The sequence below is a fragment of the Camelus ferus genome, chromosome 9, assembly GCF_009834535.1.
Source record: "Camelus ferus isolate YT-003-E chromosome 9, BCGSAC_Cfer_1.0, whole genome shotgun sequence".
NCBI lineage: Eukaryota > Metazoa > Chordata > Mammalia > Artiodactyla > Camelidae > Camelus > Camelus ferus.
The window spans coordinates 49001745-49028211 of NC_045704.1; the positions used below are offsets into that span (position 1 = coordinate 49001745).

The following is a 26467-nucleotide window of genomic DNA, read 5'->3' on the forward strand; positions in this document are numbered from 1 at the left end:
GATGACGTCATTTCCCGCCCCGCGCCATGAGACGTCACTATTCCGTGCCGTGCCGCAACGGGCCTGTCCTCCAGCCTCGCCCCAGCTCCTCCTTCGCGAACACTCCTTTCCGCCGACTTCCTGGGGAAGAGCCTCATTGTGCCATAAAATTCCTAAGCTCTATTGAGTGAAATTCCTAGCCCATACTTCTTTGTTTCACGTCACACTGAGGTAATCTAAGTTTTATTTTTAAGTCGGCCACGTCTCATGATGAATCTGTAAGTCTGTGAACTGTAAAGCTTTACAGGAAGGAAAATCTCAGGGCGTTACTATACAATACCAGTTTATACTGTTACGAGCGAGATAACGTGTAAGACGGGGGTGGGGGACAAACAGAAAAACAAAACAAAAAACCCTAACATTTTCTTTTTCTTCTGGGTCCTTCCAATTTTTGTCCGTATGCGTCGTAGCACAGGTGTTTTACATAGTCTTAAACAAAGTACATATACAATTTTAAATTTGACTTCCTATACGGCTAAGTATTTTTTAATGTCATAATTATCAATGTAATGGCTTTATAATAGTCCATCAAGCTCATATCACATAAATCACCTAAGTACCCTTCCTCCTCCCCATCTTAGGGATATAGGATGTTTCCCGTGTTTTATGGATAATTGATGAGACTTAAGTAAGCCTCTCCATACCATCAAAAATCATCTTACTTGTTTCTAGTTTACTTTGTGTCTCTCCCTACTAAAATATTAACTCTTCAACAGCAAAGATCTTAACCTTAGTCACAGCTGATTGATGAACCTAGAAAATTGAGTGGCACATGGTAGATTTTCAATAAATACTTTTCAATGTATGGCTGAATTGACTAATATAGATTTTAGTTCAAAACGTATTACTCTAGGACACATTCCTAATCATTCCAACATTTATGTCAAAGTGTGTGAATGAACTGAACACTTTATAAGGATAAATGGTCAGTAAGCATAAGAAAAGGAACTCAAAATTATTTGTTATTAAGGAAATGCAAATCAAAGTCACAGTGAGGTATCACTGCATCCTGGCAAGATCCACCTGCGTTGGTAAGGATGTTAAGGAAAAAAATCTTGAATGACATTTGTTAAAGATGATAAGGCAAACTTCATTCAGGACCATTACCATAGTTACAGGGATCACTGCAATGGGATTTTGTAGTGGGGAGAAATATTGGGTTCAATTCCAAATACAGCATGGGAAAGTGGGAATTTATAGCCAAGGAGCAGAAAGGTGGGTGGAAACTTAAGAGGAAATATCAGGGGCAAGGAGAGTTTTGGTTAAACCAATTTAACAGGATTATTGCTAAAGACAGGTCAGGGTGATCAGACATCACCTGGGTGGTGGTAGAGGATGAAGAACTTGATATGGAGGGTGGTCCAGTTCTTACTAAAACTAGATTTTACAGGAAAGTGCACAGATGGGCCAAGGAGAAGTTTCAGGAGCCTGACTAAACTAAACTGGTTAAGCAAGGAACCTTGGTCAGGAGCTACTGGAACTCTCCATAGTAGAGCAGCTGCTTAGCATGCAAGAAGTCCTGGGTTCAATCCCTATAATACTGCCACAAAAAAAGAAAACAGAAAACAAACAGCCCACCCCAAGAAGACTGGAGCAGGGGACCAGCTAATGGGGTAGTCAGGGTGGGAGAGGTTGAAAATGAATCAATGGAGCAAGTCCTTACAAAGCTGCAGCAGAGGGCCTTTGGTGCACTGGTAGAGAAATTTAGAAAATAGGGATATCTCTCCCATTGTAATAGGAGGGCAGGAAGGATAGTGTGCTTGGAGGAAGATCTGGGACAGAAGGTTGAGGGAGTTTCTTTTTGTTGGCCATTACTGGGAATAGGGAGATTATTTGTTGACAGTTGAGGGGACGATGGGGTTGGATTTTCGAGGTGAGTGAAAGTCTTGAAATGGTAACTGGACAGAGTAGGGTAATTAACCAGAAAGGACTAATCTATGAGGCTAGAGACACTGCAACTTTTTCTGAAGTTGTTCCTTCTGCTGATGTTAAATATGAAATCAGGTGAATTGGACAATATTTAATTTGTCCCTCTAGCATAATTCTACTTGTTTTAGAAATTAACAAAGCAAAGCCAAAACACTGGGACCTGTTTTGTTATTAAACCTGGACTCAAATGGCATTGGTTTTCAGGACAATTTCTGTGCAAATTTAGAAGCTGCTAGTGACTTGAGAGAAACAAAGACCAGAGAACAATACGCTTAACACACTCGGCCATACAACCTGATCAGGGGCTAACTCAGGTCTTTTCAAGTCTAAGTGTATGGACGTTTGCTCATAGGGATAAGCTAACCTAAAACTATTTGGCATTTCTCCAATTGCAGAATTCTGAGGATGCTGGAAGCATATGGATGAGGATGTAACAGCTATAAAGACTCACAAAATGTGTACTAGTACTTCCAGAAGAGTTCCATCTAAACAGCCCCCTCCCCTACCCCACTTCCTCTGGGAGAAGCTGGCTGTAGCCCTGGGCTGTAGGATGGCATAAAAGAAAGATCTGCCACCCAAGCACCTCTGCCTATGACATACTGATAAAGCAGAGGCTGTGTCTCATCTGAGCACCTGATATCTTAGACAGCCACCATTCTTAGGCTTCATCTAGTATTTTCCTCCACCTACCCCACTCCCCATTTTACAATTAGTATTACTATGGAGAAACCTCTTGCTCTGCTGATACGAATGCCAGAACTGTTTCTAAGCCAAGGCAGAAGCATCCAACGGGCTGGAGAAAGAGAGGGCATGAGGTAAGAGTGACGAACGTCCTCCAAGCAGATTCCCATCTGCCTGTAACTTCCCACTAGGTGTTTGAAGCTGTTCTGGGAGAGCCCTGTTCCAGATTCAGGATTTGGAGAGCAGGGTACTGGAGCCTCCTAGCATCAGCCCTTCAGGTTCCCTCACCTCTACTGTCATTTTTGGAAGGTCCTGCAATCTGAGTCAATCAACAGAATAGGGAAATTAATTCTCAGCCAGAAAAGCAAAGTCAGGTAAAACTGCAGGCAGTTCCTAAGAACCTGTTATCTATGTCCAAGACCAAGAGAAAACTGAAGAGGGCCCTTGAAATCTATAAGGGCTTGGGGTGTTGGTGAAGAGAGGCTAGTCTCTTCTTGCAAAGGGGATGGGCCTGACTTCATGAGTCATTCCCTCATGATTCAACCCTGATGTCACTTGTTCTTTCCAAACCTTCCCTTTGGGTTTCTCCCCAGAATTATTTTTAGATAGTTTAAGTTTTAAGAGCCACACAATCTTTTTGGAATAACAGCATTAAGTGGGTATAAAAGCCTACCATTCCTCTTCTGTAATATCCCTCTGGTCTACTTCTGTGCTCTCAATGCAACCAATGACGTCCTGGCACTTGCTCTGTGATGGGATTGATGTAATAATCTTCTAACTGTGTTCTCAGATGCCAGCCTTTTCCAGTTTCAATATATCCTGAGTATCTCTGGTAGACCTATTCCCCCACCCTCAAAACTACATCATCACTTCCTATGACTTAAGAATCTATGACAACTTACTACTGAATCCAAATACTGTTGAAATAATCAAATCTTCATTTTCTACCTAACAAGACCTCTACTCACATGGCAATGCTGCTCCCCTCACTGCCCTTCCAGTACACTGCATTTATCCTGGTGAAGGTGCCTTGGTCTTAATAGGGCCTCATCTGCCTAGGGCACACTTCTTATCACTTGGAATCCCACTATTCTCTCATAAGCAAATACCACTCCTTCATGAGGTCTTCTCTAACCTCAGAAATCCTTACCTTCTGAATACCAAAGACATCTGGAATGAAACAGCCTTCGTGTTAAATAATAAATGAAATGGGAACAACAAAGGGAGAAGACCTCTTTCCAAGCTCTATTTTGTTCATTTCCTAGGACTAGAAAATAGGTTGTGAGAACTCTGTGTTGCTGGCATCTACCTTCTTTCTGACTAGTCAGCCAGCATCCTCTGGTTTACCAACAGGGAAAAAAGGAACATGAGGAGCCCTCTGGCAACTGAGTAGGGCCCTTGGCCTATGGAGACATCCCAACTGTTTATGCTGGAGCAATGTCAACTCTGAAATGGAACAGCAATATCAGGTGATGACTAGTCTATGGAATAATACGTAAATCTTCTCTCAAGTATGATCACCAATACTAGCAACCAAAAACATGCTGCTGTTTTCTTCTTGTACTCATAAATGTCTCAGTAACATGAACATCACAATTAAGTTCCATTAACCTCAATAAAGAATACATTAACTGATTAGTTTTTATGCATATAGTCAGTGAACATTCAACAAAACCAGTGAAATCCATTGTTTATGGATAATGAACATATCCAGAATTTTCCATTGGACCCAAATCTCCTTTTCTCAAGTGAGTTTCTCTGTTCTATGGACAGTTCCATACAGAGGAACTTACTGAAAACAGTAAAAGAAACTGAGGACTGAAGCTCTCCAAGGGCTCAGTACATGTCACATCACTGATGTCTCAATACAGCACAAGGTTGCAGAGGAAGCTGTGGACCAGAGCACCCTAGGAGCCAAGCACTGGCAGGAATGAAGTTGGACTGTGCAGGAATATAGACTGCAGGGACATTGGGGTGACATTCCAGAGCCATCCATACAGTGAGTCTTACCTGTTTAAAAGGCATATACTCCTTTGGGAGTTTCTCCCCAGGAAAATGCATTTAAACTCAAAATATTGTATATACTTCATAAACTCCATGAAACCCATCCAGTGAATTCTTAGGGGTCCAAGCACCCAGATTAGGAACTGCTGATCCAAATTTCTACCAGATACCATTTACTCCCACTGCTGAAGAGTCTGAAGCACATCCCTTCCCATTTTCCTGCTTGGTTACAGGGCTACTTAGTGGGTAGGTTACTCATGTTGTGAGAAGGGGGGGATATACTCAGCCGGCAGCCTCGAGAGGAGTCTATATTGTTTTAATTATTGCCTTTGTTATAAGTCATTTCAGGGTTCGTCCACAGGATTTGGGGGGAGGGGGAGGTATAAAATTTCTTCTTTTCTTACAAGACTCCCAAGGCAGATCAGAGCTGGCCAGAAGTACAAACAAGATTCAACACAGTCAAGTGCCCACAGGGAATGTGGCAGGATTGGGAGTCTGTTGTTCTCTGTAGGACCTGTAATGTCAGAGATGAAGGACACCACCTGGAGGCTGACAGAGATTTGTCTCCTGGCCCCTTCCCTTCCCAGGAGACAAATCTGGCCTTAAAATACAAAAATGCCTACAGGGAGGTCTGGAATTGGAATCATTCTCATCACAGAAAATCCCTCTTCCAGGTCTGGTCCTAGATAAAGTGGCCTTGCTGTGTCAAAGTCACAGAGCTGAAGAGGACTCCTTTTGGCTGGGGTTTCATACTGCTCTTGCAGCTGTTTTTGTCTCATCTTTGCTCTGTCACTCTGTGGGTACCAACAGCCTTGGCCAGGTGTCAGGAAGTGTCCACTACTATTTGCTCTGACTATTCTGCACAAGGATGTCAAATAAAGATGGAGCAAAGGCCTTGGCAGTTACTCTTGCCTTGGACAGATGAATGGCTGCAGTCCACCCTGTCCCTTAGTCGTGCCTGTTTGTATTCCAAACACTGTGAACGCAGATGTTCAGATTCCCTTTATAATCAAGATGCCAAATTTCTGAAATCATTCCTCAGTTATGACAAAAAACTTGACTTCTGGAATCTGGAGACAAAGCAAGGATTTGTGACTATGTCTGATGACTTCTGGAGGTGACTTAAGACTGGCCATTAGCAACTTGACACCACAATTTTCACTGAGGATCCAAACCTCAGATCACCTTTTATATGCTTGGGGCTACCAAAGGGTCAAGGTGATGTTAGGTAAGTAAAAAAAAATGCTGCAAGTGCCCACAAAACCAGGTTTTGTGGCAAGCTAGGACCACCACTCATTCTCCACCATGACTTCTCCACAGGACTTGCTCAAGCACAAGCAAGGGACCCGCCAGTAATCAGATGTGCACTCTACACAGACCATATCTGCTAAGAACAGGTCACGGTCTGCAACACAGACATGCATTCACCACAGATCCCAGGCTGGCATTTTGGTCCATGCTTAGCAAATCCCTTCCTGCTGTGGGCCTCAGGACAGAGGGGGCTGACAACGCTCAGAGGAGCTGTCCCAACTCAAATTCAAAGCAGCAGCTCACAGGTCTCCTCCAAACATGATGGCAGACTTACACACCTGTCCTACTTGGGATCTCTCCCTGTGTCCCCTCTTCACCTCTATTCTGTCAGTTCCACAAGGGCAAGAGGCTGGCCTGAACATGCCCATGCAGAGAACCAGGCAGGGGCTGCCTCAGAGGATCCTGAGCAAGTGATTAGCCACAACATCAAGACTGATGTAATGATGGGGAAAACGCTGGCCAAGAAAGACGACGGAATTTCCAAAAGGTAAATTTCTGTGTATTCACGCCTAATCTTCAAAGTTGTGTAAACAGTTTTTTCTACCTTTCCCCATCATTTGCACAATTTTTGTCAAGTCCAAACGTAATTTAAAATGAGGTAGGTAGTTTCTCTCTACTCGTGCCTTCATCTCTGTGGTGACTGTCGAGGGCTAGGCCGTGAAAGCACTAGTGTCCACGCAGGGGGAGCGCCAAGGGCGGGCACCACTGCAGCTTCTCAATTGGCTATTTTCTCAATCTCGTCCAAATCATCCGTATCCAGTCTTTCTATTTTCTTATCTGGGGGAGAAATGGAATTCAAAGAGAGATCAACATGGGGTTACACAGAGACAAGCACCAGGGAAGGGGCCACACAGCAGGGAGAGAGGAAACTCAGGTCTCCGCCCCCTAGGAACTTCTGTGCCTCTGGCCACAGGGATCCTTCACGGAACCCCAGAGGCTTCCAGTGACTGAGCGAGGGACACTGACAACAGTCAGAGCACTGGGCCCCTCAGTCCTGGCCAAGGGGGACTGTCATTCAAGTCCCTGAGCCCCAAACTCTCCAGGTGTGCTCTTTGTGAACTTCTGCGTTGTAGGGAAGGAGGAGAATGGGACGGAAACAAAGGCCTCTCTCAGGGACACAGGAAAACCTCCCCTCCCCCCTGACTCGCCCCTGTAAGGCAAGGGCGGGGCAGGGACCCTCCAGGGGACTCACTGAAGTGCTCCTGGATTCTGTTCAGGATGTTCATGCTGTGCTTGCTGTCCACCATGTTCACTGCCAGGCCCCTCTTGCCAAAGCGGCCGGTGCGCCCGATCCGGTGCAGGTAGGTCTCATTGTCCGGGTTCCCATCCTTGTCCACGGGGAGGTCAAAGTTGATGACGACAGACACCTGTTCAACGTCGATGCCTGCAGGGAGGAGAGGTGGAGAGGAGTAAGGCGGGACGTAACTCACTGTCACCCACACTCGGGCCTGCACACACCAACCTCAGGTGGAAGAAGAGTCTGGGACGGGCCAGCTCTGGGATTTGGACAGAGGGGCAGGTGGCAGAACCCAGACGGGAAAAACAGAACTTTCACAGATGCTGGCCAAATTACAAGATCAGTCAAAGCCTCTGCTGGGTACAAGTATGTGGAGAAGCAGCTAAAGCCTCACTGGGGACCCCAAGAAGAGCAGGCACCGTTCTAAACCACCAAATCAAGACTCCTGGTTTCTGTGAAAGTTCTCATCTGCTGAGGGAATCTAAACAGGCTCTCCTAGCAAACAGTGTCGCCACCAAGCGCACCTGCTCTACCCCACACCACCAGAGTGTCCCCCACATGAGGATTTCTCTTGCTCCCCTGAGCCTAGCATACTGAGGTACGTTCTGTGCTCACCGCGGGCACACACATTGGTGGTGACCAGAACCTTCTCTTTGCCCTCTCGGAAGCGCTCAATCACGGCAGCCCTCTGCTCCACCACCATCTCACCGCTCAGCAGAGCCACCTGGTGGCCTTCTTTTGAGAGCTCTGCTGCCAGCCAGCTAGCTGTTTTACGGGTCTGGAGTGAAAAGAATTGTTTTAAATGAAGATACCTGTAAAAAAAAAAAAATGAAGACCCCTGCAGAAAAGTGGCTTATTGCCATTAACATGCATAAAGGCTCAGCTGAGTTCAGTCAGGAGATCAGGCTTAAATTTTCTCTATTTTTTAGCCACGATTTTTCTAGCATGAATAACTCAATGATCTTAGTGTTCATCTAGGAAGACTGTGGTTTGAGCCAAATGTTTTCTTTCCTAAATACTCTATAGTCTTAATACTTTAATTTGGGGGGTGGTGGTAATTAGGTTTATTTATTTTTGGAGGAGGTACTGGGGATTGAACTCAGGACCTAATGCATGCTAAGCATGCGCTCTACCACTTGAGCTATACCTTCTGCCCTATAGTCTTAATACTTTAAAATTATTTCCTTAGATGTTACTTGGAGTTTTTTCCAAGTTATCTCTAACAAGTGGGATCAAAGAAGGTTTAGCTCTTCAGTCTTCATCTTACAACTCATTACAATCTGAGAGAATCTGTCCTGGGCCAGATGTAGGGGATTCATTTCCTTTCCAGCTGTGTGGAGGGAACCTGGCCCCAGCACTAAGGTGGAGCTGACTGAGAGGGAGGGGTGGGGCCACACCCTCCAGGGAGCTCCTCCCCCACAGGCCGCCTCCGCCGCCGCCTCCTCCTCCTCCTCCTCCTCCTCCTCCTCCTCCTCCCCCTGCTCCTGCTGCTGCTGCTACTCACATGACAGAAGATCATCGCTTGAGCGATGGTGATGGCCCCATACAGGTTGCACAGGGCCTGGAACTTCTCGTCTCTGTTATTGCACAGGACGTAATACTGCTTGATGGTGTCCAACGTCTCCTCCTCGCGCTTCAGTTTGATGATATTTGGGTCTGGAACCACTTTCTGGGCAAATTTCCATACAGAGTCTTCAAAGGTGGCAGAGAAAAGCAGCATCTGGCAGTTCCTGGGCAGCATCCTGCAAGGGAAGGCCCAGGTGTTCGGCATGACCCGCCCAAATGTTTCACTGGGAGGTACAGAAGCACGGCCTCCCGGGCCAGGGTGACCTACACCCCCAGGAAGGCAGCAGAGAGGAGACGAGCACTGCAGGAAGGAGGTGCGAGCAGACACAGGGCAGGGACGGGGTGCCAGTAGTTCCCTAAGTCTCCTTCCTCAGCGCAAGCTGGGAGTGTGGTCCATGCTGACACGGAAATGGCCCATCAGACAAATGCTCCTGGGGCAGTGGAGGAAAGAACCTGGCAGGGGCAAAATGGAGTCTGGAGAGTTCCTCCTGCCTCAAGTGTCCCTACCTCTGGATGCGGATGCTCTGATCTTGGTGGCCCTGAGTAGCTATCATCACGTCAGCCTCATCCAGAACAAACACCTTAATCTTCTTGGGGTCAATGAACTTGAGCTTGGAGCACCAGTCCAGAACGGTCCCAGGAGTGCCAATGACAATGTGCTCACTGATCTTCTGACCTCTTTCCACTGTGGAGACAAGATGTGTCTGTGGGTATTTCCTTGGCAAAGCCAGCTCCCCTCTGTGAGACATTTTAAAGCTATGATGTATTTTAATGCAACTGTTTTGATGTTTGCATTAATACTTTAAGGGAAGGTTAGGATAGCACTATAGTATTTAATGGGCATACACACAAAAAACAGGTAGTAATGCTGAAAAGATACAGTAAGGGTATAAAGAATGAGATGGAAACCTCTTCAGTGGTATTCTTTACATTCTCTACAATCATCAATCCTCTTTCAAGGATCTGTTATCTTTATTTCTTCTCCGCCAACCTTCTCCCCAGCCTAGGTTTGCATTTCCTCACAGGTAGACTTTTTCAGAGTTCTTCTTACTCCAATTGTACTCTGCCCCTCGGCTCTCCCAGCATCTATATTGAATAAGTCAGTTGCCTTTACATGCCCCTTGCCCAGCTCAGTAAATAGGACTCATTATAAAAGGTGTTGTCTCCTCAAAGAAACAAACTGCCTCTCTTAGATAGAGTGCTTCCTCCCTCTAGGCCTGGCAGACCATGACACATCCTTGAGAATTTGGCTTATTTTGAGTTAGATGGTACTTACTGATTCAATTTTTAGTCCTGTAATTACAGTGCAGCCTTGACCAGATACATATAATACATACATATATCTGGCTCCAGTCACAGCCAAAGTTTTGCCCAAATGTCAATGTTGAGTCAATTCAATGTTAACAAATGCTGCCTCTCACCAGTTAACAAACCAATTACTGCCCGCCACAAACAAATATTCAGAATCCTCTGCCATCCTGATTGAAATCCAAATTTCAATATTTTAAATGTCTTATGATGATTTTCCACCAAGTTTTATTATTTTATTAACTTTTCTCCTCAGAACTGACTTAAGTTGGCTTTAGGACACTCTAGGAGATTTCTGACAGTCATAAAGTCACAGGTTTGTGTTAAAGATCCACAAGACAACCAAGATTCCCACAAATTTTAAAATACTTAAATATTGTTAGTTTGTTGTAAAACAAGCAAAAATAGAAAGGATGGATAAAGAAAATAATATAAATAGCTCCCAAAGTTAATCACCATGAACATTTTAGAACACTTTTGTTCTTCTAATGACATTAAAAAGAAATTAAGCTATTAAACAAATCCAGAATTTGGAAGATTTTATAAGAAACTTGTTTGGTCTGTTGAAAAAGTCAAATGCAACGGTGGGGGGAAGTGTGAGGGACTATTCCAGACTGAAACTTAACAAGATGCAACAACCAAATGCAATGCGTATACGTTACTCGATCTTGGTTCAAAAACAAAAAAGCCATAAAGAAACACTTCTGGAACAACTAGGGTAAAATGGAAATGGACTAGATGTTAGTTATTAGAGAATCTATTAATTTTCTTGGTTGTGATAAGGGTACTGTGGGTTTGTTGAAGACTGTTATTATGAAATGCATACTGAAGTATTTAGGAATAAAGAGCCACATTGTCTACAATCTACTTCCAAATGGTTCACCAAAAATACACATATACATATACAGATAAAGCAAATATGGCAAAATGTTAACTTTTTGAATCTAGGCAGAAGGCACATGTTCATTGTATTATTTCAACTACGGCGTACATTTTGAAAATTTTCAAAATGAAAAGTTATTAGCTTAATTAACTAGGACCACATATTCATACTCACATTTATTGCCACGAACAGCATATGCTAGCTTCAGTTCAGGATAAAATTTGCCCATCTGCTCAATCACTTTTCCAGTTTGAAGAGCGAGCTCATATGTTGGGGAGAGGCACAGACACTGGCAGGGAAAGAGTGCAGGGTAAGAATTCAAGACACTAGCTCTTTTGCAATGGGGAATTATCATTAGGATTTAATTATTCCTCCAGCTGAGGCTGAAGGACAGGATGTATAAAGTGCACACCATTCAATTCTTTAAGCTGCATAAGCTAGAATTTTTAGGGGTCAGAACTCTGGCTGGGTAAAGACACTGAAAACAGCTATTGGTCACTGGAGTACCAAAACCTACAAGTAAGCAGGGATCTGAAATTCCCATTGGAGATTAGCTTCCTTTCTACTTACTCAGAAGGTTCTCAGAACTTTCTAATGGATGATAGTTGTAGATGAAGGAGGTTTTTCCTGAAACTAAAGGAGTCAGAACTATCAGCAGTATCCCAGGGCTGGAAAATCATCAAAAGGGGAAGAGGATTTTTGTTGTTACTGGAAGATTGACCATGTTGTTTATGCTCAACCTAAGGAGTTCTAGTTTATATGAAGAGTAATTCATAGCTTGGCTTTTAATCCATCAAGTGGCATTTCCCTTCTAGCTACGGGTTAGAAAACCCAAATTCACCAAGGCCTTACCTGAGGGTATCTGTTTGCAGGTTCTACTTGGCTGAGCATGGCCAACACAAAGGCAGCTGTTTTACCAGTACCAGACTGAGACTGGGCAATTAAGTTCTGTGGGCTGCGCAAGAAAACAAACTGTTTAGGAGTTTAAATCGCAAGTATTCTTCCCGTGAATAAAAGTAAAGAATAAAGCTTAATTAAAGAATGAGTATTCAAACTTAATTTACAGAAGGAGGCCTTGGATTCTGTAGCAGAGTTACACATGCTACCTTCACAAACAGAAGATTTTATGGTGAGATTTGAAGCAGTCCTTATCTTTTATCTATTCTTGACACAGCAGTCAGTGATTCTCTTAAAATATGTCAGCTTATGTCATGTTTCTGCTCAAAAACCTTCCATTTGCTCCAGATTTCATTCAGAGTAAAAGCTGAAGTTCTCATAATGCCCTCCCAGGTCCTACCTGTTCTGGGTCTCCACGCTTTCTCTCTGTTCTCACCACTACCCTCTCCCTTACTCAGTCCACTCCACCACAACGGCTGCTCTGAAAACATGCCAGCCACACTTTTGTCTTAGGGCTTGGGCACTGGGTATTCTCTGCCTGGGACAATTGTTCCCAGATGACAACATGTCAACTCCCTCCTCTCCTTCAAGTCTCTGCTCAGGTATCACCTTCTTGATGAGATTCTACCCTATTTGATTTAAAATTGCAGTGGGGAGGGTATAGCTCAGTGGTAGAGTGTGTGCTTAGCATGCACAAGGTCCTGGGTTCAATCCCCAGTATCTCCATAATAAACCGAATTTACCCCCCACCCCCCCAAAAAACACAAACCTACTTTGAAATGCCTTAAAAAACAAGATGTATTGGATACATACATGATAAAGCATAATAAAATGTTAGTGAAAGAATCTGGGGGAGGGGAGGGCATAGCTCAGTGCTAGAGTGCATGCTTAGCATGCATAGGTCCTAGGTTCAATTCCCAGTATGTCCATTAAAAATAAATCTAAAAAAATACCTAATTACCCACCCCAAATTAACTTAAAAAAAAAAAAAGAACCTAGGAGGTGGGTATATAGGTGTTCACTATAAAATCCTTTCAACTTTATGTTTGAACAAATCTGCTTAATAAAATGTTGGGGGTAAAACCGCAATCAGGTCCTTGGTATTCCCAATCTCCCCTATCATGCTCTGTTTATTGTTCTCCTTAGCATTTGTCACCTTTTTAAAAAATAACTTTATTGAGATAATAATTCATGTATCATACAATTCACCCTTTTAAAGTATACAAGTCAGGGCTTTATGCTATATTACATTTTTTATTTTTTAAAATTATGGTAAAATATATAACATAAAAATTTGCCATTTTTAAGTGTACAGTTCAGTGGCATTAATTATAATCTATCACCTTTTAACATACCACATATTTTATTTGTTTTTAATAAAAATAAATCAACTATACTCCAAACTAGAATATAAGCATCTTGTGGGCAAGAGTTTTGGTCTGCTTTGTTCATTAACATATCCAAGTGCCTAGGATAGTATCTGTTACAAACCAAGCCCTCAGTAAATATTTGTTAATGAAGAAAAAGTACTAGATAATTCTCTCAAGTCTCTTCTAACATTGATAATGTAACAATGAGCATCTATGAAAGCATCAAAATCCATTAAGTACAAATGACTAAAGTGAAACAATCTACTAAACATTCCATTTATTCACTTTTAAGTTTGCTCAAAGTGACAAGTAAAAAGAAGAAATTACCCATCTTGAAAAAAATGTCACTTTTATGACACAGAACAAAGAAAACTTTGAAGAAAATAAGACCTAAAATATCTATTTTCAGACAAATAAGGAAAGGGGTTTTAGGATTTAGGATTATATGCAGTACAATTTTATATAATCATACATAATGTAGGGATCAATTTCTATCAAATATTCCTATGCCCCGGAACTTTGTTACTCAGAAAGTGGCCTGACACTAGCAGTATCAGAGTCATCCAGAGCTTATTAGAAATGGTGGACCTCAGTCCCCACCTCCTACCTACTGAAATCAGAATCTGCATTTTAATTCATTCCTATGAGATTCACATACCTATGAAAGTGCAAGAAGCACTGCACCAGATTACCACCTCAGTAACTGTACTATTCTGGTGTCCTAGAACCCTGTTTGGTTTCTGCCTACTACATTTGACACATAAATTTTACATATCCATACACTGAAATCACGTTGTATATAAATGACATAAATGTATATATATTTACCAACATAGATTATCATATAATTAAGTTTTTAAAGAGCATTTAAATATTCTATATGGTTCCATTAAGAAGAAAATATACATATGTAAGTTTACACAGAAAGACATCTCGAAGTCTCTACTCCAAATATTAAGAGTGTGGGGGGGGAGATCACAAGTTTTTTTTCTTACTTTTCATTGTTTTCTAACTTTTTTAAAATAAGCACAAATTACTAGTTTAGTTTTTAAAATAATAAAAGTTTAAAAAAAACATGGAAAATTGAATATGGGATAGAGTTGCATCAGGACACATACGGCTCAGCAAGCATCAAAGGCAATGCGTTCTCTTGTATCTTGGATGGACGGTTGAAGCCCATGGCATAGACTCCCTGGAGAAGCTGTGGTTTCCTAGAAAAACAGTTACAGATGAAAGTCACAGTCTTTTGGCTGAAGAAAGAAGCCAGATATCTAGCTAACAATACGTTAATTGTAAACTGAGCACAATGTGTTGAGTGCAGCTAAAGCTTTTACAAATTACCTGGAAATTTTACTTACTAGCCTAAAGCAGCTAAACTCTTTCATTAAATGTGTGTTAGCTCAAAATGTTCTGCTGTGATAAAAAAAAAAATATATTAACAAGCCTAGGAGTTCTACCTAAACACAAAGGGGAAAGTCAAAGTAAGTACTCACAGGCGTAGCTCCTCGAAGGACTTCACTGAGTAGAGAGGGGAGTTTGGATCCCGCTGCAGGACTTCCACTTGGTTGGTGTTATCAACAAGGTTGCTTCTGATCAGCTTGTTGAGTAAGGATTGGGCGGCTCTGTCCTCTGTCAGGAAAGACAGCATGAAGATTTTTAAAAGTCTGTGAAATCCACACAACATTGTAAACTGACTATAACTCAATGAAAAAAAAAGTCTGTGAAATCCAATGTGAGCTCATCTGAATTCAATTGCCTTTGGTATTTTAAGTAATAACATTTATTTGTACTGGGACTTCTGATTCAAGGTATATTTTAGTTTTGATTTGTAAATATAAATAAATTAAAGTCTGTATCTTGACATCGTATAAGCTGTTTGCATCTATTTATTCATGTTAAGTGTGTCAAAGTATCATTAAATATAATTTTATTAGAAAGTGGAAATGCATCTTAGAATTTCTTTTATAAAGACCTGTACATGATAATCATTCAGGGATATTTCCTGCTGCTGCTGAAATTTTATCAGTTGTTCAAAGTAAAACTTCTCTAAAATGTAAACAATTAGAATTGTTTTACCAATGACTGGGTCAAACTTTTGCTAGCACTGTGGTTCCCATTAAAGTCCAGCCAAGTAGGGTGTAAAAATGAAACCTTATAATATTTCATTCTCTTAGTGTGTAGAACTTCATGTATATATGACTCTAGGCTGTGTTACCTTTCTCTTCTTCATCTGTCTTCTCTGCATTAGCATTGGTCTTGACGACAGCACCTTTATCAGACACAAAGTGGCCGTCATTCAAAATCACATCCCATACCCAACAGCTGAGACAATTCAAATTCTATGAGACACTAGAAATGTAAAGGCCTGGGGAGCAAAAAAATAAGTGAGGAAACCAAGCCACAGATAAAAACATTTTATTGTTCCTATATAAACAAAGGTATGCAAACTGTTACTTGTATTTCAGTTCTTTCCTGTTCCAAGTCCTCTCACTATACCCAAAAACTAGTATTAATTTCCTTCACAGCATCAACATTTCTCAAATGTTACAGAAAGATCATTACAGCAATGATCAGAAACCACCCTGATGCTCAACAGAGGAATATCTATGCAAATCATATTTCATCAAAATATGAACACAATACCATTAAGAGACTATGAATATAAGCTGTTAACAGAAACACATATTCAGCATCGTAGTTATGTAAAAATATACAGAGAAAGATAATTCAGAATGAGATAAATGTTACAGTTTCTCCCCTATAATATTAAATACATCAACAAAAATTTAATGGAAATCTTAGATTTTTAGTAGATATGATTTCAGAATAATTACAATAGGTTAACTCTCAGGTTGCTCATACTTTGTCCATCTCATCTCAAATTGAGGAATATTTTTAAAAACAACAATCTTTGGCAGTGTATTTTCATGATTAGTAATAAATTCAGTAATTTATAAACCAATTAACCATCCTCATGCTTATATTAAGCCCAGTATAAAACAATCCAGTTTGTTGATTCCCAAATTAAATGACTTCTAGTATCTGCCAGCCTCCTTTCTAGCACATATATAATTTTTTCCCAAACAGTTATTATGCTAAAACATAAATACTATAGGAGATCATGTTTGTTTTCAAACTAGCTTTTAGTTACTCACCATTGGCATCTGGCTTGATTTTCTCTTCCTTAAGATTCAAGTTGCTCAGCTAAATGGAGAATACAGGGGGGAAAGTGTCAGGAAAATCACTGAAAAGACTTTGTATCAACAGAGCCCACCCCAGTGAAGCTGGGGGGAAGTGAACCACTCTCACAACCTATTAGGACATATTCATTAGGATGTTCTGCTGGACTCCTTTTGTTTACTAAGTGTTAGGGCGAGAATAAACAAAATATCCCATAAGTACAGCAATAGAAAAAAACTGGTTACACAACAGCTCAAAATCCATACTACCTAATTACAATCCTTAGAGACAATTACAATTCATGAGTTTGCTTAATGCCCTGATTACAAAGACCTCTCTACAGAATACCATTTGAGTTGTCACTCTCAATTTCCAAACAAGAAGAAATTTAAAGAGATACTGGAAAATACAGTCATTCTTCAGAGAACACTGAGGTGGAGGACTACAATGAAAAGCATCTGTGGGTGGGAAACTGATTTCCTTGTATTAAATTTCTAATAAGATGACTTTCCAGAGAGTGACATTTGTTATGTTCTGGCTTTTAAAAGGTGAAATATAAATAAATTTCATAATTTATCCAAAAAAAAAAAAAAGGCCTCCCCCTTCTCCAGCTGGCCTCGAGCCCTGCCACCTCAGGTTCCCCCTTCTGTGGGTGGGAATCAGCTATGCTGTGGGTTATGTTTGAGCCACAGGCTACAGCACACTGCTATGCATGCAACCTTAAATTTGGGTTGCCTTGTGCTGGATGTGTGATATTTTAAACTGGGAACAGCCTGGAGCATCATGGCACACTATATAATCAAAATACCCAGCAGGCTGAATTGGGAATAGAAACGAAGGGACAGAGCAAAGACATTTTGAAGAAAGATTTATTTGGATTTTGATCAAACACTGTAAATTATGGATTTCCTGGCAGGACATCCCTCCTCTATTACAATGAATATACCCTTTTATTTATCAATTATACCTCAGTAAAGTGGGGGGAAAAGAAAAACTTAAAGACGGGATATTTTTACTTTTAGTTGACCTTTGAATCTAGCACAAAGCAGATTAATAACAAAATATTAAGTGGGGCTTAAAACATCATATAGTGAGGGGGGAAGAATGAAAAACACCACAATCAAATGGCTATTTCTTAAAGCACCACCTACACAAGTTTTTTATGTTTTGGGGTTTATTTCTGTTTTTCCTCTAAGTTTAAGACAGAGGAAAGTAGAGGGAAGAATGTAAAAACTGTTTTAATGGGTAGTTAGTTGGGGATGGAGGAATCTCACTTCTACTGGTGGAAACTGAAAAGGGAGTTTCTGGTGTCTCTGGCTACTTTGGTGTTGGGGTGGAGGAAGGGGAAACCAGGGAGAAATACACTGGAGAGATTGACAAGAAAGGAAACTGGCCAAAAAGAAAATCATTATAAAGCAGTAACAACCCTTTATTAATTCCAAAAAACAGATAATGAATATGAGGCAACCAGTATAAGATAAGATATATAATAGATGTTCCATATAGTCTAGCATTCACTACAGCACTCCTCCTCCACATCCTCCCACTGAACCTAGTTTAAGTGTGATATTAAAATCAGAGAGACAGACTGACTTACCAGCAATATTTACAAGAGTAGGGTTAATAGTATTCACTCCTAGGGTGATAACTGCTACCTAAAATGAATGTTATGGCTGAGATATAAAAGAGTTAATGAGGTACAAATGAGTTAGAAATATCCTTTACTGTAAAGCATTTTAATACTCAATGATAAAAGACAACCTTTTTTGTTGTTGATACAGTGTTAAAACTGAAGCTAACAAAGTAAATAAATAGTTAAAATAACTAAAATGCAATGTGTAGGAAAAGTTGATAGCAACAATGTAAATGAAATCAATAGATATTATTTTGGTTACAATGTATCAGATTCTGGAGAAGTTACAGCAGATTCTGAAAACATACTCAGCCCTCATTTGGCTTTCAGTATCTCAAAGCCTATACAGCAAAAGCAGCAGGACAGTGAAGTTTGTATCACCTACTGTGGTGTCAGTAAACCAAATGCTGAAATATACATTGAAAAGTCCAGTTAGTTCAGATTCCTTCCTTTGCTGTTTATTCAGACCAAAATGGAGAAACTGATTTCTCTTGCAAATTCTTTGGAAACCATTTTGAAATCCAGAAAATTAACTGAAAGGCACAAAAGCAAACCCACCCATCTTATAATATCAACATTTTTCAATGCTTTTAATTAATATTTTAGTTTTTAAGATATGTTAAAATAATTGAAAACTACACCATTACACACTGCATTTTATTCAAAAACTACCTGAGAAAGGATTCTCGAGACATAAGGAGGAAGATTTAATGATGGGGGGTTATACTGAATAAAGACTGCCTTAGACATGATGGTGAAGTAGGAGACTTAGAGTCTTACCCATCAGAATTTCCTACTCCCTTTGCCCACCTCTAAATCGAAAAGAAATTTCCCAAGGAACCAAGAGGACAAAGAAAAACTACAGGGGAATGAGAAAATAAATATAAATAGGGTCTAATACTGTCTTATCTAAAATGAGTAAGAAATGAAGCTTGATGAGAAATTAAAATACAGTAACTTTGCACTGTAGATGTCACAGTCACCTGTGTCACGCAATTCCTGTGGGGATCCTCAGTGGGAGTTCCACAAGCAGAGGTGAACAGTTGTCTCTGCTCATTTGTTCAGTTTTAGAATGCTATGATCTATTATAATTTACCTGTGCATGATTAAGTAGATTCATAAAACTTAACGAAGTTCAGCTAATCCGTACAATATGGACAAGTAATTTAATAGATTCCTGTAAGCAAATTGTGAATTATAAATAGCAACAACAACAACTATAATAATAACTATCACTTATATAGCACTTATTTCAGGCATGTCCATCACTCAATGAGTTATGTACTATGATTATCCCCATTTTACAAATGTGGAAACTGAGGCACAGGAAAGTTAAGCAACTTGCCCAAGATCATATAACTAGTCAGTGATGGGCCCAGAATACAAATCCAAGTCTGTCTGGCTACAAAGTTTTAGGTCTTAACTTCTACACAACAGTGCCTCTCATAGATGATACTAATCTCAAAGAGAATAATACACTTAAAGATGATACAATGATGCAGTCACTCTGGAAAACAGTCTGGCAATTCCTCAAAAGTTAAAAACAGAGTTACCATATAATCCAGCAATACTACTTTTAGATATAAACCCAAGAGAATGGAAAATATATGTCCATACAAAAACTTGTATATGAATGATCATAGCAACATTATTCATAATACCTAAAAAGTAGAAAACTATAAATGTCCATCAATGGACATTGATGAATGGATAAATTATGGTATATCTATACAATGGAATATTATTTGGCAATAAAAATGAATAAAATACTGATCAGTTGCACAACATGGACGAACCTTGAAAATATTATGCTAAGTGAAAGAAAGCTACGAAAGATCATGTATTATATGACTAATTTATATGAAATTTTCCTGAGTAGGCAAATCTAAAGCAACAGAAAGTAGATTAGTGGTTGCAAGGAGCTGGGGTGGGAGGTTGAAGAGAAAAAGGGGTGAATGCTGATGGGTTCAGGTTTCTTTTCAGGGTGATGAAAATGTTATAAAATTGATTGTGGCAATGTTGATCCAATCTTCCTACTACATAAAAAAAAAAACTCAAAATGGATCATAGGCATAAATGTGACATTTAAAGCTGTAAATCTTGTAGAAGAAAATACAGATGAAAAGTTTTGTCCTTGGGTACGGTATATTTCTTAGAGCACAAAAAGAACTAATTATGAAAAAAACCTGACAAGTAGAATTAGCCAAAATTGAAAATGTCTGCTCTTCTAAAAGTACTGTTAAGAAATAAAAAAGCAAGTTTCAGTCTGGGAGACTATATATGCAAAGGGCATATCTGATGGGGAGAGGGTATATCTCAGTGGTTAAGTATGTGCTCAGCATGCACGAGGTCCTGGGTTCAATCCCCAGCACCTTCATTAAAACAATACATAAATAAACCTAATTACCCACCACCAAAAAAAAATTTTTTAAAGGACATGTCTGATTAAAGACTTGTATCCAGAATATATAAAGAATTCTCCCTTTAGCAAATAGAATCCAACAACACATAAAAAAGATTATACATCATGACCAAGTGGGGTTCATCCCAGGGACACAAGGCTGGTTCAACATACGCAAATCAATCAGTGTAATACATCACATCAACAAGAGAATGGACAAAAACCACATGATCATCTCAATCGATGCAGAAAAAGCATTTGACAAAATTCAACACCCATTTATGATAAAAACTCTCGCCAAAGTGGGTATAGAGGGAACATATCTCAACATAATAAAAGCTATATATGACAAACCTACAGCCAGCATAGTACTCAACGGTGAAAAACTCAAAAGCTTCCCACTAAAATCTGGGACAAGACAAGGATGCCCACTATCACCACTCCTATTCAACATAGTCCTGGAAGTCCTAGCCACAGCAGTCAGGCAAGAGAAAGAAATAAAAGGGATCCAAATTGGAAAAGAAGAGGTAAAAGTGTCATTATATGCTGATGACATGTTACTATATATAGAAAACCCTAAAAGGTCCACACAAAAGCTACTAGAACTGATTGAAGAATTCAGCAAGGTAGCAGGTTACAAAATTAACGTTCAAAAATCAGTTGCATTTCTTTACACTAACGATAAATCAACAGAAGAAGAAAGTAAAGAAACAATCCCCTTTAAAATAGCACCCAAAGTAATAAAATATCTGGGAATAAATCTAACCAAGGAGGTGAAAGAATTATACACAGAAAACTATAAACCATTGATGAAGGAAATTAAAGAAGACTTTAAAAAATGGAAAGATATTCCATGCTCTTGGATTGGAAGAATCAATATTGTTAAAATGGTCACACTACCCAAGGCAATCTACAGATTTAATGCAATCCCTATCCAATTACCCAGGACATATTTCACAGAACTAGAAAAAATCATAATAAAATTCATATGGAACCATCAAAGACCTAGAATTGCCAAAGCATTACTGAAGAGAAAGAAAGAGGCTGGAAGAATAACTCTCCCAGACTTCAGACAATACTATAGAGCTACAGTCATCAAGACAGCATGGTATTGGTACCAAAACAGACATATAGACCAATGGAACAGAATAGAGAGCCCAGAAATGAACCCATAAACTTTTGGTTAACTCATCTTCGACAAAGGAGGCAAGAATATACAATGGAATAAAGACAGTCTCTTTAGCAAATGGTGTTCGAAAAACTGGACAGCAGCATGTAAAACAATGAAGCTAGAACACTCCCTTACACCATATACAAAAATCAACTCAAAATGGATCAAAGACTTAAACATAAGACAAGATACAATAAACCTCCTAGAGGAAAACATAGGCAAAACATTATCTGACATACATTTCAAAAATTTTCTCCTAGAAGAAATAAAAGCAAGAATAAACAAATGGGACCTAATGAAACTTACAAGCTTCTGCACAGCAAAGGAAACCAGAAGTAAAACAAGAAGACAACCTACGGAATGGGAGAAAATTTTTGCAAGTGAAACCGACAAAGGCTTGATCTCCAGAATATATAAGCAGCTCATATGACTCAATAAGAAAAAAATAAACAACCCAATCCAAAAATGGGCAGAAGACCTAAACAAACAATTCTCCAAGGAAGACATACAAATGATCAAAAAGCACATGAAAAAATGCTCCATATCACTAATTATCAGAGAAATGCAAATCAAAACTACAATGAGGTATCACCTCACACCAGTCAGAATGGCCGTCATTCAAAAATCCACAAATGACAAATGCTGGAGAGGCTGTGGAGAAAGGGGAACCCTCCTACACTGCTGGTGGGAATGCAGTTTGGTGCAGCCACTATGGAAAACAGTGTGGAGATTCCTCAAAAGACTAGGAATAGACTTACCATATGACCCAGGAATCCCACTCCTGGGCTTGTATCCAGAAGGAAATCTACTTCAGGATGACACCTGCACCCCAATGTTCATAGCAGCACTATTTACAATAGCCAAAACATGGAAACAGCCTCAATGTCCATCAACAGGTGACTGGATAAAGAAGATGTGGTATATTTATACAATGGAATACTACTCAGCCATAAAAACCGACAACATAATGCCATTTGCAGCAACATGGATGCTCCTGGAGAATGTCATTCTAAGTGAAGTAAGCCAGAAAGAGAAAGAAAAATACCATATGAGATCACTCATATGTGGAATCTAAAAAACAAAAACAAACAAACAAACAAAAACAAAGTGTAAATATAGGACAGAAATAGACTCACAGACAGAGAATACAGACTTGTGGTTACCAGGGGGGCGGAGGGTGGGAAGGGATAGACTGGGATTTCAAAATTGTAGAATAGATAAACAAGATTACACTGTATAGCACAGGGAAATATACACAAAATGTTATGATAACTCACAGAGAAAAAATGTGACAATGAGTGTGTATATGTCCATGAATGACTGAAAAATTGTGCTGAACACTGGAATTTGACACAACATTGTAAAATGATTATAAATCAATAAAAAATGTTAAAAAAAAAAAAAGAATTCTCCCAACTCAAAAAAACAACCTGAATTTTCAAATGGACAAAAGATTTGAAAAGCCACTTCAAAGGAATTATATGGGTGGCAAATAAGCACACGCAAAGATTCTCAATATCATTATTCATTAGGGAAATGTAAATTAAAACCTCAGTGAGACACTGCTATACACCTACTAGAATGGACGAAAAGAACTGCCATGCTGTGCTGATGAGGATATGTAGCAACCAGAGCTCCCAGACATCACAGGTGGGAACACAAAATGGTACAGCCACTTTGAAAACAGTTTGGCATATAATTTATAAAGTTAAACATACACTTAACGTATAACCCAGCAAATCACCCTCTTAGGTATTTACCCAAGAGAAATGTAAACATAAGTCCATACAAAAATCTGTATCCTAATATATATAATAGCTTTATTCATAATTGTCAAAGACTAGAAAATATCTGAATGTTCATCAACAGAAGATGGTACATCCATATATGGAACACTAAAAAGACAAACTATTGATTCATGTAACTACGTGGTTGAATCCCAAATGTATTATGCTAAGTGAAAGCCAAATTTTTCAAAAGGTTACATATTATATCATTTGATTTATACCACATTTTGGAAACTAAATGACAGAAAACAAATCAGCAGTTGCTAAAGAAGGGCAGGGAGAAGGAACTGAATGCAAAGCGTTCGATGGAACTTTTTGGAGTGGTGGAAATGTTCTATATCTTGATTGTGGTGGTAGCTATACAATTGTATGCCTCTGTCAAAATTCACAGAACTGTAGTACCAACAAGGGTGAATTTTACTTTATATAAACTGTATCTCAATAAACTTGACTTTAAAAAATTAAAAGGCAGTCTAAGAGATTCAACATTCAACTAATAAGAGTCTGGAAAGATGGAATAAAAAAAGGTGAAGAAATAAAAAACGAAAAATTTCAAGATTTCCCATAATTCAAGGACAAAAGTATTCCAGATTGAAGTTCCCACCAAGTGCCTAGTAAAATGAATGAAAATAGACCCATACCAAGACATATCATCATGAATTTTCTGAATACTGAAGACACACAGAAGATTCTTCAAGCTTAGAAAAGTAAAAAAAAAAAAAAAAAAAAAAGTCACATCAGGAATCTGAACAGTCTCAGACATCTCAAAACAAATTCAGAAATCCAGAAGGCAATAGAACAATTCCTTTAAAATTTGGCAGAAAAAAATAATTTCTATCCTACAATTCTGCTGCCAGCCATATTATTATTCAGATAGGGCAAAAGAAGCTAATTTTGGAAAGGCAATGTATCTTAAGGAACTTACTTCCCATACATATGCAGAAAGCTGATGAATGGCTCCACCAAATCAATAAAGACAAAGAGAGGGGATACAGAAAGAAGGGGATCCAATACAAAAGAGAAGGAGATCTGCCCAGAATGAGGGCAGAAATTAGCCCTATTCCCCTCCAGTACCCAAAATTAACTGTGCTCTAAACATAGGGACTACTAGCACAGCTTGAAAAAGGCTAAAAGACCAGGCAGAAATGGAATTGATAGAATACTTGATGTGTCTGAACATCCTGCAATAAACTTAGACAATTAGCAAAGAGCTTGGGTTTGAATTGGTGATAAGCACAAAGAGCACAAAGCAAAAACACAAGGCAATGATAAATTCCAAGGAAAAGTTGTACAGGAAATAAAAGAATTCACAAATTGACTAATATAAATACACAATACTGGTCTAATTAAGATGACAATAAAATGAAGAAATGGGGAATGGGAAGGTGTGCTTTTGTGGCGGGGAAAGGAGAATGGAGGAAAGTGTCAAAATCAATAAACATCTAAAACGGAAAATTCAAGAAGTAGCAAAGCATGCATGTTATCCAGGGAATAAGGGGGTCAATATTGTAAATCGACTCCAAGAGAAATGGTTATATTAGGAGTTCGAGATTTGCTGACACTAACTACTACTTGTTGCAGATACAAATGTATACCGTATAGAGCACAGGGAACTATATTCAGTATCTTATAGTAGTAATCTATAATGAAAAAGAACATGAAAAGGAATGTATGTATATATATGTATGACTGAAACATTATGCTGTACACCAGAAATTGACAAAACATTGTAAACCATACTTCAATTTTTTAAAAAGTTTTAAAAAGTTTTAAAAAAGAAAAAAGAAATAGTTTTCTCTGGAAAGGAAAGAAATGGGAGGGAACTAGTTTTTAAAACTATTTGACTCGAACTATGTGTACATGAAACATTTTTTAATCATTTGTAAAAAATAAGACTAAGAACTTGTTCTCGAGAAGTTCATAGGAACAAGTATTAACAAAGCGGGTTCTATGCACTATCAGAATTTAAGAGCGTTTCGCAGGGAAAAATTAATCCCACGTTGTAACGTTTAACACGCATCTTACTTACTGTGTGTCAGGCCCAGCACAAAGTTAAGCGGATCAGGAGAGGATTTACTGACTGCCAGGCCTACAGTCTGGCTACAGTCTATCATTCATCATCACTGAGCAAGCTGAACCGCACAAATATGTATAAGCCATGGTCCCTGAGCCCAAGCAGCTCAGAATCGGGATATGGAAAATGACAGCTACAAAGGCGATTACTACAATTCAGGGTGGTGAGTGCAGTCAATACTGACTCTAGGAAGACAGACGGATGGCTGGTCTCTTTACGGATGGGAGCGCTCACCTGAGCTTACATAACCGGGAGGCAGGTGGGTAAAGGAAGCCAAGGGCCAGGCTCCTTCCCCCCGACACCCCATTCCGGCCCAGACCAAGCTAGGGATTTTTTCCCAGGGATCTGACCCCCAGCCAAAACTGGCCCTCTGACCCTTTTACGGCTGAAGCCAACTCACCGACTCGGCCGCCGCTTCCTGCTCGTCCACTGCCAGGGCCCACGAGTCAGTGGCCATGGTGCCGGGCGCAGCTGAGACGCTGGTGCTGGCGAACTCGCCGGCTAGCGCGGCGCGATGAGCGATCCGCGATCCCGGGCAACTCCGGCCCCACCAAGGGGGAAGTCATTCGCGCCGGCGCTGGGGACCGGAAGCGGCGCGCCGCAGTGACGTAGGAGTCCGCGCCGGCCCGGCAGCCCCTCGCCCCCTTTGGACTGTCGAATTTGTCGCCTTCAGACCCCCACCCTCACCTCTACATTGCTCATTCTTTCTTATCCAACGTCCAGGACCGCAGACTGAGGTAGTATCTTAAAGTGCCTAAGTTCATGTCAGTCGTCTTTCCAACCAAAGAGCAAAACCACGTTGTCGCCCTGCACAGCGGCATAGAAGATGCTCACATAGATTTAATATACCAGTACACAAAACAATTACAGCTAATAGGCAAAATGAGTTGGAAACAGGTTTTTCCTTCACTTTTAAGGCTGGTAATTTTAAATGTCCAAGTGTTGCGCAGGGTGTTGGGAATCAGCCCTGTCAAACACCGTTTGGTTAAAAATTTG

At 39.9% G+C, this 26467-nt stretch overlaps 1 protein-coding gene and 1 long non-coding RNA gene across 2 annotated transcripts; one reads left to right on the forward strand and one right to left on the reverse strand.

The window, feature by feature from the left end:
• Positions 1-42: 42 nt before the first annotated feature.
• Positions 43-6422, forward strand: LOC106728547. Its single transcript, XR_004322507.1, has 4 exons — positions 43-210; positions 2364-2783; positions 4003-4118; positions 6296-6422. It is a non-coding gene; the product is annotated as an uncharacterized LOC106728547 (long non-coding RNA).
• LOC102516221 (ATP-dependent RNA helicase DDX19B) lies at positions 4954-26056 on the reverse strand. The gene is made up of 12 exons (XM_032486721.1): positions 25872-26056; positions 16381-16429; positions 15441-15494; positions 14719-14854; positions 14344-14436; positions 11811-11913; positions 11133-11247; positions 9275-9452; positions 8706-8943; positions 7817-7979; positions 7157-7348; positions 4954-6741 (listed from the first exon to the last, which is right to left on the reverse strand). The coding sequence occupies exons 1-12, from the start codon at positions 25926-25928 to the stop codon at positions 6680-6682; spliced, it is 1440 nt and encodes a 479-aa protein (XP_032342612.1). The 5' UTR covers positions 25929-26056; the 3' UTR covers positions 4954-6679.
• Between the last annotated feature and the right edge of the window lie 411 nt (positions 26057-26467).